This window comes from Aythya ferina, assembly GCF_964211825.1.
Source record: "Aythya ferina genome assembly, chromosome: 9".
Taxonomy (NCBI): domain Eukaryota; kingdom Metazoa; phylum Chordata; class Aves; order Anseriformes; family Anatidae; genus Aythya; species Aythya ferina.
Window position 1 is genome coordinate 26,632,042 of NC_140305.1, and position 16,940 is coordinate 26,648,981.

General features: G+C 38.4%; 1 protein-coding gene across 3 annotated transcripts in view; it reads right to left on the minus strand.

Moving 5' to 3' along the window:
• The window catches only part of RSRC1 (arginine and serine rich coiled-coil 1), a 139,672-nt gene that overhangs the window by 70,148 nt on the left and 52,584 nt on the right, over window positions 1-16,940 (minus strand). For all 3 annotated transcript variants that reach the window (XM_084530005.1, XM_084530007.1, XM_084530006.1), the window contains one exon: window positions 4,367-4,403. In XM_084530005.1, coding sequence (XP_084386131.1) covers window positions 4,367-4,403 — 37 coding nt within the window. The remainder of the gene's footprint in view (window positions 1-4,366; window positions 4,404-16,940) is intronic.

The following is a 16,940-nucleotide window of genomic DNA, read 5'->3' on the forward strand; positions in this document are numbered from 1 at the left end:
ACACCAAGGGCCTGGTGCTGGCTGCCCCGAGGAGCTGGGGCTGCCCCGAACCTGGCAGTGCCCAAGGCTGGGCTGGGGGAGATTTGGGCAGCCTGGGCTCAGCTGTCAACCCTCAGCTGTCAGCAGAGCTCATCTGGGGATGTAGGCTGGGAAGGATACTTTGACAGTAACAAGTATTAACCTTAACGTGGAAAAAAAAAGTAATTCATTAATTAAAAGTGATGAAAATTAAAGGGGCTTATTGGTTCAGGTTACTAGATGCATTTTTAATCAGGAGTAGGGATTTCCATGATGTGCATAAACCGTTTTATGAACTCTGATGACTGCATTTCTTGCTTTCATCAATGGAACACGAGGAAAACTACCATTGATACCCCATATGTTAGATTAAATTGACATTTCAGGTTCTTAAATACTTTCAATGTATATAAAAATTATTTTATTCTTATCTACTGTTTATTCTGCTGGACTACTTCATTGCTACCTTCAGTTCCTCAATGTTCATTTGCAGTTACACACTTGCATCTTCAGAGATGCCATGCTGTATCCCCACGCTAGCTGGTAACATTACGGCCTCGATGCAAAAAAGATCCATGAAAATCCATCCACGGGGCATGAAAATCACAGCTCCCCAGGGTGGTTTTCCAATGAGAACTTTTCTTCAGACTTCAATGATTAGCCACTTTATGAAAGGACATATGAGAAAGAAATGCATTTTTTAAACGTTTATTGAAAAATCTTCTTTTCAATTAAATTGGATTCAAATAGGACAACCAGCATCCAGCCAGCCCAACACGGCTGCAGTGAGGGAGAACTCCGGCTTGCAGAACATAATTGAGCAGCATGGAATTTTGCCAGGATACTAAGATAAACATAATTACTCTTATTACGAGTGTTAATTAATTGTTTGTGAACCCTAATAGTTGGCTGCTTGGTTTTATAGCTCGTTAGAAAGCCAACAATTCTATTAACCACCGCTACCCAGTCATGTTGGGATACTCGTCCGTCATCACCGCAGGTCTGAAACCAGGCTGGTGGCAATCAGGGAACTGCTGAAACGAGCTCCAAGGAAGGAAAGAAACAGTGATACCTAGCAGTAGTTATTAACACCTCCTGGATAAAGGTTCCTTTGTTGTTTGTTTGTCTTTTAGCAGATCTTTGGTAGAAACATTTGCATGAAAAGCCCCTGGATGGAGTTAACCGGTGTTGGTTATGAATTCCTGACCCTCCCATACACCACCCAACTGGTGTAACATCACCCAACTGGTGTCACATCACCCAACTGGTCGTGTCACGGGTGACCTGCAGCAGCTCCACGGGCAGAGCTCTGCGTGGCTTGGCCGGGGCTGTACCCGCGCCTGCTGGTGGTTATTGATTAACGCGCGGCCACGCAGCGCCTGCAGGGCTGGCAGACAATAACTATATTCTCACAAACCGCTGATGGGCTAAACAAGCTATTAATGACAGGCTGCTCTCCATCATTTCAAATGGACAGACTCTGCTGCTTGACCACAAGGACAAGCAGGTTATTGCCTTGAAATCTTATACAAAAGACACAAATAAGATCCTTCTGCTGAAGAAACCGCACGTATGGCTCCACCGTTCATTTTTAGTTGAGCTACGAATAGAAAACCGCACCTGCTCTGAGCTGCAAACAGTTAACCTTTTCTCCAAGGTTTCTACAGCTTTTTAAAATTTGCTACCGGAAAAAGGAATTAGTAAAATATAATTCAGCAAGTAACAACCTAAGTTTTTGGAATACAGGACCAATTCTCCCATATTTAGAACTTTGGGGTTCTTTTTCTTAACTCGCTTAAAATAAATGCTTCCAAGCAGATTTAGCTCTTGGCAGTCACCAGGGAGAGCAGCTGTGCCCACCTGCATGCTCGGGCAGCCCCATGGGACAGCCCTTCCCCTGGCAGCAGCCCCCAGGAGGGTGTGCTCAGAAGGAATCCTTCACCACCAGGGTGCCAAGGACCTGGTGCAGGCTGCCCCGAGGAGCTGGGGCTGCCCCGAACCTGCAGCTGCCAAGGCCAGGCTGGGGGCATTTGGGCAGCCTGGGCAGGGGGCAGGGGACCCTGCCCATCCTTATGCACCGACACAGGAACATCCACATGAACCCGCTGTGAAGTTCTCCAACCTACAACGAAACTAGTTGTTTATGAACGCAGTTGTTTTTACACTGAGAGTATTCCCAAATAACTATTTGTAAAATACTTGCCAAATTTTGTAAAACCAGCTGTGTGTGCAGCAAGATGCTAGGTACCAGAACGGCAGCTGCCTGAAGCACACATAAGCAGCATAACTGGCTGCAGTCAGGTGAAAGGTGTCCATAAAACATACATACAAGAACACACATCCCATTTTAAATAAAGGATTAAACAGCAGATTGCCCCCTCAATATGAAGACTCTTCTTTTTTCATTGTCAGCTTTGGGGAAATGGGAGGAAAACCAGTTCTTTCCAGGTATTTGGACATGCAGTAATTTAAAGCAGAAGAACAAGAGCAATGGTGTGGCTTAACTCTTCTGAGGAATATCCCTATAATTTACTGGAGCTTAAAAGGTCTTTGTGAACTTGTCTGACATAACACTGAGATATAAAAGTTTCCAGTATGAGCTCTCCCATCCATGAGCGTCATGGGAAGCTGTTAATTTCCTTGAGCACCTGTTCCCAGGACAGATCTTCTGAGATCACATGGAAAAGGAAAAAAAAGTCTCAAGGACCTGGAGGTTTTGAAAGATCTTTCACAGAAATACAAAGCAGCTAATGTATTTCATGAAGATGAAATTATTCAAACATACAGTGAGTTACCATGTCAAAGAAGTTCAGGTTTCATTACCCTGCAGAGCTTCTTCCCAGTACATTTCCCCCCAAATCCCAGAGAAGCTCTGAACGTGAGTGAACACTATTCCTGGTCCACCATCCCCTGCCCATGCTCCTCGAAAACCACAGAGCCTCTTCCTTCTGAACCTGCTGGTTCGAGGTGACGTTATAAATCAGACCTGCAGCTTCAGCTACTGCAGCACTCCCAATTTAGAAAAAGTACCAGTCATGGTCATCTGTCAAGACTACAGCATCTTTATAATGCATTAGAAAAATTCTCTGAACCCATCAGATTACAACAACCTGACACCAGCAGAGGAATGAAACATTTAAAAAATTTATTTAAGAGATTCAACTAGCATGCAAGCTACCTATGAAACTAGCAAACAAGATTAATTTTAAGACTGCTTTTAGAACTATTCATAACATTCAGCTATTTATTCCACTTACAGATTCAAAATACTAGTTGCAATGGAACATTTAATATGCCACCATTATAAAAGGGAAACTGCTGACAACTGTGCCCGAATATACATCGTTTTCATCCTGCTGTTACTCCAACAAGATATTGGTATACATGCGCCTACAAATCATATTTCCCAAGTGATTCCAAAAATGGGAAGCAACAACAGAAAAGCAATTTTTTTCAAATGCTCGTGCAATACACTGCAATAAGATTTTATTTTAATAGCAGTATAGAACAGTATATGTAACAGTATGTATTATTTAGATATTGTATGAAAAATTAAACACAAATTTCAACACTTCTCCTGAGGTATTGAAATATATGTGCCATTAATAGTGAATATTTTGATTTAATGGGATTTAATAATTTGTTTAGATGAACTACTTAATGTTCAGATGATTGCTGATACTAACAGTCTAAGCTCAACGAGCTTCAGACTTGTGACAATATTGTTTTTTTTTCCAGTTTTGATCAACTGATTAGTTTTTAATGCTAAGTATGTCTTGCCATCACTTGCGGTTTGAATATGTTTACTTAAACCAAAAATATTTTGCATCTCAATTATTATTTTATACTGCAGCACTGAATGGAATTTAAGTCAATACATTATTCATAAAGCAAAGACAACAGAAAAAACAAAGCTGTGCACTTCTTTCAAAGAGTTCAAATTACTAAAACATACCATATTTATGCATGCAATATTTGATTGTGTGTGTGCGGGTTTTTTTTGTTTTTTTTTTTTTTTTATTACAAGTTTGTTGTTTTCAGATCAGGATATGCCAAAAATCCTACACCAAACAATTTTTGTTTATAATTAAGGCAATCATCAATCCAAGGATTGTAGTCCATTTTATTTCATCTCTACATCAAAAAAAGTAATTAAAAAAAATTAAAATTCCCTTGAAATGGTAAGATAAATGAAAATGTAAGTGCCTTCACATTATAACAGTAAGCTGACCCTCTGGGAAATGGTTGACTTTCTCAATTCAAGGTATTCAAAGCTCATTCAAAAGTGTTCATTTGGAATGCAGATATCAAAGATGATGCAAATGTTCAAGAGAAAATTAAAACTTACCAGATGTTCTAATCCAGCTTTGATGTTTCCAGGGTCCCTGTAACAGAAGAACAGAAGTTCTAAATAGTTGCTAAACCCTTGTCTACAACAATTTATGTTTAACTCAGAAATGTCAAAGCCATGAAATTTCTCAAGTAAAATTTTCATTTTTAATATCTAAATCATTAAAATATTTATGAAGTATTGATTATTCAAATGCATAATTACAGAATTATTTAGAACCTTAAATTTTACCTGCCTTAAAATTGCTATAAACTTCAGCAAAGCAAGAGGACACTCATTTAAAAAATAATTAAAAAATATATATATATAATTATCCCACTACCGAATATTGAAATTATTAAAAGAAGACAGTGTACAGTGGTATTTATCAAATCAGCATTCAATGACTTTATGGTTCTGCTTTCTCACTGCTTCAATAATAAAATTTGTGAGAGTAATAAAATTGGTGGGTACTTCTCAAAAATGAGAAGTATTGTGGCATTAAGATAACTGATAAGAGAAAACAATGACTAAACTATCAAAAAAAGGAAAAGCAAACAGAATTCAGAGTGCAACTTAAAGAATCTTGCTACGTGCATACAGCTCAAGCTTGCCATCCTGGAGCAACATAAACAGTTTGCCCAGTTTGACAAAGTTACCTGAAAAGTGTTAGATGTCTATTCTCTGCCACATCAAAAATAAAAGAACAAAACAAGAAAAAAAAAACAACAATAATAAATCCCCTAAATCCCCAAGTCCCAAGCTACTAAACAAAGGAAGCTGGCTTCTGCTTTCTATCTGCTTCCAAAAATGTGACGGTATCTTTTGAGGAAGATGGGCTGTAACCATGCCAAACAAGGAGAAACTGTCCCCAGAAGTATTTAAAATAATCAGTTATTGAACTGTATAATGTAATGTAGATTTTATACTTATAACATTATTTTTTCAAGAAATTATAAACCTCTATCAAACCACAGAATTAAAAACAACTTTAGACCTCTGAGACAGCAAACCATGCAAGACTGAAATTCTGTTCTCTTGAACACATAGTATTGGTTACAGAAAGCATAATGTGAAGTTACACACAAAAAAAAGGGCTAAAGCATATTAAGTTTTATTATACAGAGTAAGTCCATGTTCAATGGTGCATTTTCCAACCTTGCTGTGCTGTACCTCAGTCTCCTTACGTAAAAAGCTTTTATTTTTCAAAGCTTTCAAAAAAGTCTACGTGCTTTTGCTCTATTTGAATAAACCATGGATGAACCAACAGAAAAGATGCACTTTTCCTACACCATTATTTAGCATTTTTAAACAAGAAAATATCAGTCCAGTCTGTACAATATTTAAAAAGGAACTGTCTTTCACATCTGTTTTGAGGTGCTAAATGGCCTTAAAGAAATTAATTACTTGGGAAGCATCCAAGAAGCTGATGTTAGGAGCTCCCAAGCAATGGTATAAAACCTGCCCTGCTTAGTGGTCTGTCTCCTCTGCTGTCCCTGTCATGACTTCATCAATACTGGTGCAACTCTTTCTGCCCTGTGCTGAAAGCAGGCTTAATTCAATTATAGGTCTCAAAACTGATAAAAATGGTCCTGAAGTGGAAAATGCGAAGAGATTATTGGCAAATGAATAAAGATTTGTATCGAACTAACACACAAGAGTACAGCAGGTTTTTTTTAATCATTCCCTGTCTTAAGTCTTCTGGGAACAGTGAGTTTCCCTTCCCCTCATGCAGCACATCGATTTCTGAATTAGACTGCAATATTAAATAATTAATATACTTGCCATGATTGATGTTTTGCATTAGTTGAATATTAGGTTATCAATCAAAATCCACTTGGTTTAATGTAATAATATTGAAAAAGTGTCACTGGCTGTTCATCCAATTTGTAGTTGAGGCAGCACAGATAGTAATATTGGTGTAACACAAGGCTCTAACGCAGGAAATGCAGTGGTTGAACATACATAAGGCAAACATTATCAAACTAACCAGGACAAGGTTGAGGTTGTCCTAAATAAACCTTGTGGCACCTGTCACTTTCAATGAAAACCTCTTTCCAGCCGGAGGCTGCCATGCATCAATCAGCCAGGACACCTAGCGAAGCCACGGCATCATTTTATTTCTAGTTAAAAATAATTATCCAAATAAGATTCTTGTTAATACTATATTTCAAATATTGCTTTATGTAAAACCGCAGCTCAGTCACCATGGGCTTCAAAGCATAAACAAACCTTCCATTTTTACTGAATACTTCAATCATTAATGCCATAAAACACTACAAAAAAAAAGGTAGATACAGCTTTATGCACAACCAGTATTACAGTACCCTTAGAAAGGCTATAAGAAAGTTATGTTAATTTAGTTATTTTTATCAGATGATAATGTTTTACTAAACCAGAGTGAAAGTTGACTTAATTTTTGACTAAGTTTACTCTGTGCTGCTATTCAGGTTAGTAGAAACTAGAAGGATCCTGCATTTTTTTAAGCTGTATTTAAAATGAAAACAAACCAATTCATGTTCTTCAGTTCTCCTCAAGTTGTTACCAACTCACTCTCAAGACTTCCCTTGTATTCACAGTTAGCGATTTCCTTTGCCATTGTTTTTTGGTTAGAACCCATAGGTCACAGGATAATTCTGTAGATTACCTATATCTGGGGATATTTTGGAGTAATTGCTAGTCACAGGACAGCTCCGGTAGAAGGGCCTCTGGAGGCCTGCAGCCCTTCCACCTGCTCACGGCAGGATCAACTCTGAGGCCCATTTTACTGACTCCGTGGCCCTGCTGAGAGGGCCTCTCCTTTTATCTAGTCCAAATGTCTCTTTTTTCAGCTGTGCTGGTTCTCCTTCCTCCCACCAGACACAACTTGAGCCTGGCCCCGTCTCCTCAGCCCGTGTGGCGGCTGCCAGGCGCCCTCATGGCCGTCTCTTTGCCATGTGCCTGGCCCGAGGCCTCCAGCCCCCTCACAGGGCAAGTGCTCTGGCCTCACCATCTTGGTGGCCTCTACACCACTCTAAGCAGTCCTAACATCTGATTTTGCTCTTCAGGAGCCAAATGAATAAATAAATCACCTCCTCATTAGCAAGGCCTTTGGCAGGATCCCCTCCAGTTCCACAATATTAACTACAAACTGCAAAGAGCAAGGCCAGATGCAGCAGTTCAGGTCGTGCTACACCGCAGTCTTTCATAAATGCCTTTTAATCCCTCTCTTCATGAATGCCAAAGTGCTAGTGTTGATCAGGCAACATTGTCCTGAATTACTATAAAAAAAATTATGATGGAGCCCCCTTCTAAAAATCTGTTGGATCACTCAAAAAGCACATACTGCTTTCAATAATCTGCCAAGTATCATTTCAAATAAATCCCTTTTCTTTCTCCCAATATTTCTCTTCAATGAAGAACGCTTATAGTCTTCTTGAAATAACTTTGTGTTTTGCCGTTCTCCGTCATCATGTTAACATGCTTCTACTGCTTCCACTCATTTAATGGTCTTCCCTACAGAACTTCCTCCGAGCAGCACATGCAGCTGCTACTTTTCTTTTGCATGCTATCAATCCCAACTTGCATTCTACATAAACAACCTCAAAACAAACAGCTGAAGTCTTCAGATGTCTTTATGAATATCAGACATGCATACAAGAAGAGCGTCTCTTACTAGTTTTGACTACCTACTCCACTGTAACCCGCACCTACCTTCACCTCATTAATTACGTGTCTCCTATCAATGAACTGTCAATTCCCAACTAATCTTGGAAGTCTAATGAATACTTAGCACCCTGTAAAACACATTCGGCTACGGAATTTATTACACTAGCCCTGAGTACTAAGTCAATATAGCATCACTGTTAATACTCCAAGTTCTGACTAAATTCCAGCATTTGCATAAAAAAAAAAACAAAGAAACAGAACACACCAAAACAGCAAACAGCTGGTAGCAACTTCCTTTCTCTCTCAGAATGTGGAAATCCCCCATCCAAAACTCTACTAACCTGTGACAAGACTTTCTTTCAGTGGCCGAAATTTTTTCAAAGCCTTTTTTCAAAGGCTTTCAATGGAAATCTCATGATTTCCCAGACCAGAGCTGAGCACTGCATATTCCTGGCAAGAAGAAAATTAGTTTTCCATGTGATTACACTCTGTTTACTTCTACCCTGGGATATCCCAAGACAGAGGGCTGCTCCCTCACTTCTGCTTATTTTATGTTCGATCTTTGATGGATTTAATTTCTTCAGCCTTGAAGGCCTGTATGATCAGATTGAAGGTATTCCAATTATCAAACATTAGAGCAGGAGGAATATTAGGAATAAGGCATTGTGTGCACACATACACACTCAATTGGTTGGCGGCCTGAAATGCACTTGTGGCCTTATCACTGTTTAGTGATGCATTTACACAAAGTTTTAAACCAGGTAATGTTCTGGAATAGCTTCACAGACTTTGTCAAGCTCACAAAACATGCCAGACATCAAGAGCAAAACAGTTATAGCCAGATCATGCCTTTGTCCAATTCCAGAAAAAATCAAAGCCTGGAACAGGGAGAAAAACAAACAAAGCCCAACACAAAACCGCCTACTATCAGAAATAACCAGAACAAATACATGTGATTATCACATTTGGATGTTCAGAAGGTACTACGTACTTGTTGCAGAGTCCTGAACGCGGTTTTTAGAAATTGATACCCCCATCATATTCCACTAAATTTTATAGGTTTTGTATTGTTGCGTTTGATGTAAAATTATAGGCTGATGTTTCCAAATCTGACTACAGACCATAAATACTTATTTCAGTAGGCTTTGAAAGACACAACAAAGGTTACTTAAAAACTAAGCCGTATGCCTGTCCTCTCCTCCGATACCATTTTTAAGAGTGCTGAGCCTCCCAAGTGAATAGGTAAATCCAGGCCTACAGACTTTCAGTGACAAGCTGGTCCAACACCACACCAGTGGTCTGGCACAACTGCCTGTAAAGGCTACATAACGCGTAGAAACAGAACTCCAGCAAATAACTTACTCTTCAACACTACTAGTTAACATTTTCTGGGTTATAAAAGAAATCCTGAAAAGTAGGGTTTGTATTTTTGTAGCCATAAGTGGAAATTACGTCAAAGGGAAATTACAAAAGACAAGAAGGGAAAACCATACAGGAAAGCCATTTCCTCCTGCCTCTCTTACATAAAGATGAAGGAAAAAACCTGACTTTTTGAAAGTAACCAAATGGTGTATACAAACAATACTACCAGTTAAATCTATGAACTAAAAAAAAAAAATGCCCTCAAAGTGCTTGAAAATAGAGAAAAAAAGATACAGCAGGAAACAAAGCCCTGTTGGCACATTTGAGATACAAAACCTTTATGACCACTTCTGAAGTACAGTAATGAAAATCAAAATCCTTGAAATCTAGTACTTAAATAAGTTTAAAAAAACTCCATACTACATTCACCTCAAAGATAATTCCTTGACAACTGCAATGGATTTAAGAACTGTGGCTCCTAGAGTCTAAAACCCCTGTTTTGTCCCATTACTGGAAGATCTAACCAAACAAAAACAGAATAGTGAAAATGATTTAGCAGTGCAATGCCAACATCAGAGAGGGTACAGGTGAGAGGAAAGACAGGCCAATAATCTGGCTGTTATTCTGATGGTACCAAGCATTCAGAAAAGCAGCATAATACATTACTTGAGAATTTTATTTTGCACGTAAGAGTTCAACAGGATGAGCTATAGCTAAACTATTGACTTGATGCTACTCTTCGTAGCCTTTTGTGCACAGTAAACGCCCATCAAAAAGAGGGAATGCTTAGGAAGACCTTCACTCTGACTGCTAGAAAAAGACATCCATGACATTTTTGAAGAATCTTGAATGTTGTTTTGCTCTTAATATCACATCCAATGGTCTGGAATGATCCCGAAGTGTAAGGGCTTCAAAATCTGATGTTATTGTGCTCAGTGGCTCCCCCACTCCAGTCAACCAAAGAATTTATTTCACTCGGGAAAAATGGTAAGAAGTTTGGCCAATTACTAATAAATTTAAATCTAATAAAGATTCAAGAAGATCATATGAAGGTCACTTATCAAAAGCAGGAAGAAAAGCAGGAGTCACCCCCACACACCAACACATACGGAATAACTTGGAACTGCTGAAGAACTCAGATGAATATAATGCAAGCTAAATTGAATCATGCTAAAACCAGGGACTTTAAATAGGACACAAGGTGAAACAATTTCCATAATATGTTATCCTAGAGAAAAGAAAAATCAGTACCCTAGAGACCTTATCAAATATTCAAGAGGGAAAAATATATATAACCCTGTCTCAGAGAGTAAAATTCAAGATTTTATGCAATTGAAATAAACACTGAAGCTAAACAGAGGAAGAAAAAACAAAATATAGTGTTGATAGCATCAATATTTTCAAATAGAACCTACAAAAAAAAAAAAAAAACAAAACCAAAAAACCTTTTCTCCGTAAGTATTTCACAGATAAATGAGAACCAAAATAACTACCCAAAAAAGCTCCCAGTTTGGTTTCAGCAAGACTTCAGATCAGATATAAAAATCTTATAAACTATCAAAGCAGATTTCTTTATCCCGGTTGCCAGTTCAAGCAATTCCTCAGATAAACCTGAAAATTCAAAGGACCTCATACTTTGCAAGTCCTTGGAGTTTTTATACATGTATGTGTGGGGGAGATTGTTTTGGTTTGGATGCTGTCGGTCTTTTTTCCCCCCTCCCTATTCAGTGCACAAGGTTCCCTTCCCAAAGAGTAAAACCTTGTTAATCAAGGTTTGAATTCCCAGCAAACATGAGCAATTAAGCTTCAGACTTCGGAGCATCGCTGTCTCTGTTCACCAGATTATTTGGTAGTTTTAAATAAATTAGACATCTTTGGCCTGCTTTACCTTTTCTGTAATATTATTTAGTAGATATTCAATTAAAACACATCCTGTAGGTGAAAGTGTATGAAAACATTTCACTAATGGACGTCAGTGGTAGTAGGAATTGTTGCTAATTAGTCTCAAAGTACAAAACAGATTACAAAAGTAGCAAAAAGCACAGCACTGTAGATGCACAGAACACTGCACTGAATATTAAACAAAGCAGAGCAAGTTTTAATGCTGGTAAGCATAACTATAGTAAAAACTCTCTGGACTAGTAAAGAGTGTTACAGGTTAATGAGGAACATATAAAGAGTGCACAATAATTATCATACTGAACACCTTACCATCTGTGTTTGGATGACTGCAGAATATAAACACAGTTTATCAGCATTAAGTCTGAAACTAATTACACATGCATTTCTATTAGCATACTTTTAGGATAAGTATTTTAACTGTTAGATTTTCTTCAACTGCGCTCAACTCTCAGCGTTGAAGAACGTTAAGTTTAAGTGAAACGCAGTGAGAAAATTTAAATATTCTGAACACTAAAACAATTTGAGTACAATTAATTTTCCATTTTCCGAAAGCTTCTAAATCCTCCTCTTTCACCCAATTACTACTGTACTTAACCTAATGAAATTTTATTCTGCAGGAACAATGCTATTCTTAAACAAATTTTTGAAAAATATAAGATTAAAAACTTCTACACAAAGAATAAACTCCTAGAGAAAAGATGCAAATAAAATTACTATCATAATCTTTTGTTTTTTATTTGCAAGTATAAAACTGAAGAGAAACAAAAGCATGGAACATAGCATCTGTCATATCAGAATATAAAAAGATGATCCTGGCACAAAATGAAAAAGCTCTAATTCATTTGCAAATCAAGCCTGCCAGTTCTATTTCAAGCTGGCGGTAACTGTCAAGAGTTAACAAGATAATCACTTTCAATCCTGCCTTCAATGGTACATTACACTGTTATTCCATTCAATAAGGCCGTTCTTTGGGGCACTAGATGAATGGTTTTCATTTCTAACTCACACAAAAAGTTGCAAAAAAAATCCATGGGGCTTAAGAAAGAAATCCCTTTATGGGCATTTATCTGCCGGCACTTGCTTTTAGGCAAAATGAGATATTTGGATACATTGGTGTCCATTCACTTCCTCTATTCCTTCAGGCCCTCAGTCTACTGATAGAAAAAAAAGAAAAAGAAAAAGCACCACACAAGGAAACCTCAAGCCCATTTCATTTTTTTTAATACTATCTCTGCACATTAAACAAGTTCTGTAACATCTTTTGTAAATGCTACAAGTACGCACAGCTCACTACGCCACACAGAAGTCTCGTCGTATTTAAACAGATCCATCATTGTTTAACTTCATCACAAACTGCACAAAATGTAGTGAATGCTCATGAAAATTGTGCTTAAGGAAACAATAAGCATGTTCCTCATTAAATGTTTAATAAAAATAAAGTTAACAATTCCTATGAAACAAGTTAACATGAAATTTGTCCATATTAATTACTTGTACTTTGGTTTTGAAGATTCTGTTTTATGCATTCATTCCAAATGGACGAAGTCTTTTAGGTAAAAATAAAAAATAAAAAAAATCTATATTAAGTATTTAAAACTCACTTGCTGGCCAACAACTTTCTACTAATCCCTGTGGAGAAAAAACAAACAGAACAAAAAAACCTTCCTGCTTTTGCTCATTGCTCAAAACCCCCACTGTAAGATACTACCTGCACGGTAAGGTTGTTTTGTACAGGTATGCATTTTATTACTGAATGTTTTACAGTGACTATCTTCTATTCTTCTGTACTAACTTCAGAAACAAATCAATAAATCTCACTAAATTTTTTATTATTATTGTTTTTAAGTAATGCCTATCACTCTCAGTTCACATGAAAAAACAAACAAACAAAAAAAAACCACACTAATATCTGTATTTAATATTTTCACTGAATTAAGTTTGTCCAGATTTGGGTCTCTTACCCATAGTCAATGCCAACAAGCTCACAACCAATACCCATCTGTAAGTACAGTTTACTTATTTTTTTTAATAACCAAAAATATTTTTCCTGAAGCTGAGGGACCCATCTCGCAGTCACTTCCTATGCTATGTGCATACCTTAAGGAACTTTTTTGGGTCGTCTTCATACACCATCATTGAAAGTTAGACAACTTTTTCCTTACGCCCCCAGTGCAAATGCTTCGTTATAGGAAATGTTTCTGCTCTGGGAAATCTGAACACTTCAAGTTACCAAGTTAGCAAGGCTCTGGCTTTGCTCTTTGCACCTCAAAAGTTTCTTCAGAGCTTCTGAACAGAGAGATGTTCTTATATTCCAGAAATACTGCAACAAACCCAAAACGCCGTGCCTGGATTTACGTAGCACAAGAACGCAGCCTCTTCATGGCCCTACAGCCCCTACTCCCTGCAAAGGAAGAACATCAAATAAGGATGAATTAAAAGCTCACACACTTTGGAAACATCTTGAAAGAGCACGAGACATTGCTCTTTCTTAGAACACAACTTGAACACAAGTAAACAGATGGATTTTAAATAGCAGGTCGTCCCCCCACTAACTTTATGCAAGGCGAATTCATTCCCCCAAAAACAAGAGCCTGACACAGAATTTTGTTATCTGCTCTTCTCTGTTTTCCTTCCTCTCTAACCAGCAGTGGTTCGACCCCTTAGTGTTCAAAAACAATCAGATAAAAAAAAAAAAAAGCCAGCATTCAGAGGAAAAATTAAGATGTGCAGCACAGTAATTTTTCGGTAAAGGTAGGTATTTGTTTGTAGCCTTCGGAGCTGATAGATTTCCACAGATTAGATGAAAGATAAGGATGAGCCAACAGTCCTAGGCCACATGCACTGGAAGCCAAGACCAAGACAAGGCAGGTTTTCACATTTCCATTATTACGGAGGACGCACGCAGCACTTTGCAGCCACGGTCAGCTCGCTGCGACCCACAAAGTGCCACTTTGCTGCAATCCTACGGCTCGTGACGGCGCTCAGTCCAATTTTAGCTCACTAAAACCTCATGCTTTTTTAGGCATCACTGCTGGGAGGTATAAAAACCCAATTTGTAAATGCTGTCTCACTATTTCTTTTTGTGTCCCTGCGGTCTGATTTCATCCTTTTCATTTGGCCTGAATTTATCTTCCTCAGGAGCACGCGGCCATGTTCTGAATATATTCTGTGTAAAGTACGTACTGTCAGGGGGTGAAAGAGGTAAAGACTTTCTTATCTTAAGAAAAGCAGAACTACTTGATCCCAGATATCTGGTTTCTGTCTCCCCAGCTAGTTCAGCTAACACGGCCTGTACCATTTCTGGTCACAAGAGGCCTGGGTTTCAAACTGTATTTCACAATTAATTTGTTTCTATTACACTTTAACGTAGCCCTAAAGAAAGCCTCTGCAAGTCTCTTGTTGGCCTAAGATGGGCACCCCAAACAGTCTGAGCAGGTGCTGAGGTGTAGGAGAAAGCCAGACGATGTTCAACTGGGTTGCAAGGCAAATTTTCAAAAGGTGTAAGGTAGAGCATGAGCTGTGCAAGCTCAATAGAAAATTAATTCCTTGGCCACAAATGAAAGGAAACGGATCATACTTCATCAAAATAGAAAAAAAAAAGAAGTGATTGCAAATCTCAAACATCTTGAAAAATAATGGGAATGTAACAATAACAAAAACAACCAAAAACTCCAGTTAATTGAAGCTCATGAAGAAAAACACTTGCATGAAGAGCAGCTCGACAGAGATCGCTAACTCAGCCCCATTCACAGCAATTTCCCCCTTGACACTTCAATTTTTACAGTATTCAGTCCAAAACAACACTGACTGCGTGTATGCTACCAAGTCACCAGTGCTTGTAAAAGCACTTTAAAATCCACGTAGTAGCAAGGACAAGAACTTGAAGGATATTTTGATGATAATATTTCAGTATTCAAGAATCAAGTGCCTCAAAGCTGTCAAGAAAGCTGCCAGTCAGCACCAGTCACGGTGGGTTTGTACCTGGTGCAGCTACTTCAAGCCTGCTGAGCACAGGCTAATTTCCTTCAATTAACTGCCAAGGCTAATAGTCCTCCTGATTCCAAGAGCAATTAACTCTCTGATAATTCAACAGCAGAACTAGACAACTAACGCTAATAGGCCTCTATTTTGCTATTTGTTATTTCTTTCTGCAGCATTTGTAATGCTCTCTGACTATATAATTTACAAGTCTGTTATTATTGGAGAATATTAATCAATGCTGGAATTGCTTTTGGTCTTGTGCTTATTACACATCAACTTCCTAGAGAAAAACTAACGGATGTGTTCGGGACATTGCTGTGCCTGGGCTGAAAGCTCTGATGCTGTCAAGTTTGATACCCAAAATATTACGGTGAGTTAAGTACATAAGAGAGTTTATTTGCTTTGGAAGTTCTAGTAAATCATAATTTGTATTTCTTGTAGAAAATTTCATGTCTCAAAAAAAAAACAACAAATCAAGTTATGTTATCTAAACACCTCGTGGTGGTTGGGTTGGCCTCAAACCTCCTTAAGGCACCACGCTCCAAGTGTTCTCTATTTTACCACATCACAGGGGTCTTATTCATCTTACCCTCCAAAATGTTTGGTTTCATTAACGTGCTTTTAGCTTTTTACTAGCGTCAAAGAACAGAACACCGTCTGTATATGCAACATGTGCAGCACTTCACAGAGAAGGTCCTCAGTGGGAGCAGCACCTTTGGCCTCACGGGATGGAGCAAACCGCCCCGAAGTGGCCAGCCAAGGTCTGGACCAGAAATCTTGCTGGGCATTTTGTATTTTGGCCTTCCTTCAATGAAATTAAAATAATTAGTATTGCAAGCTCCTGATTTATCACCAAGTGGACCAAAATTAGACAGAAAAGACAAAAATATGAAACGTCTCATTCTACAGCCAAGATTTCCCTCAAAGGTTGTTTTTCTAATATGAAGCCAAGAGATTCCTGACAAAATTAAGCACCATGAACATGGCAGTTTCCAAGGAAACTTGGATCTTAAGCAATTTGGAGCTTGGATATTAAACCCAGCACTTCCTATTGTAACTTCAAATATTCTGAAAAGCAGCGCAGAGGTAAGGCCTTCTACATAAACATCTCACAAACAAATTAGCAGTCAGATCCCGCAGCAGCGGGGTTTGCAGGGGGATCACAGCCCCTACAGAAAGACCTGGCAACGTGGTTGATCCTGCTGACAAACTGAGCGAGTGTTCCTGATGAAAGGCATTTCTAACCTCCATCACAAAACCACAAAAATACACTAACCTCAAGTTAACAAACCTAACTAACAGATAGCAGCTGCACATCACAAAGCCCACTTCAAGTTTTCAGCAACACCATTCTCATCTTCTCTGGCGGAGGGAGTTGGAGGTGGCTGTTTGTCCATAAAAGACCTAAATCCTGCACTTTTAGCTTAATAATTTTTTAGATTAATATTCTTTGGAGCAAAGTGAGCTCCAGGTGGTGGCCTCAGACATCTCAGAGCTGGCTGTCTTGCGTGAGATCCAAGCTTTTGGATTCTTTCAAAGCAAGAGCAGATACCTTCGCTAACAGAAATTGTTTTCCCTACTGGAACTACGGATTTTTCTCTACTTTTTCATAATTCTGTTCATATTTGTCTTATTTCATGTTTTTTAATGAATATTTTACCAGAAGAAAACAACATTATTTCTGATGTCATGGCACACC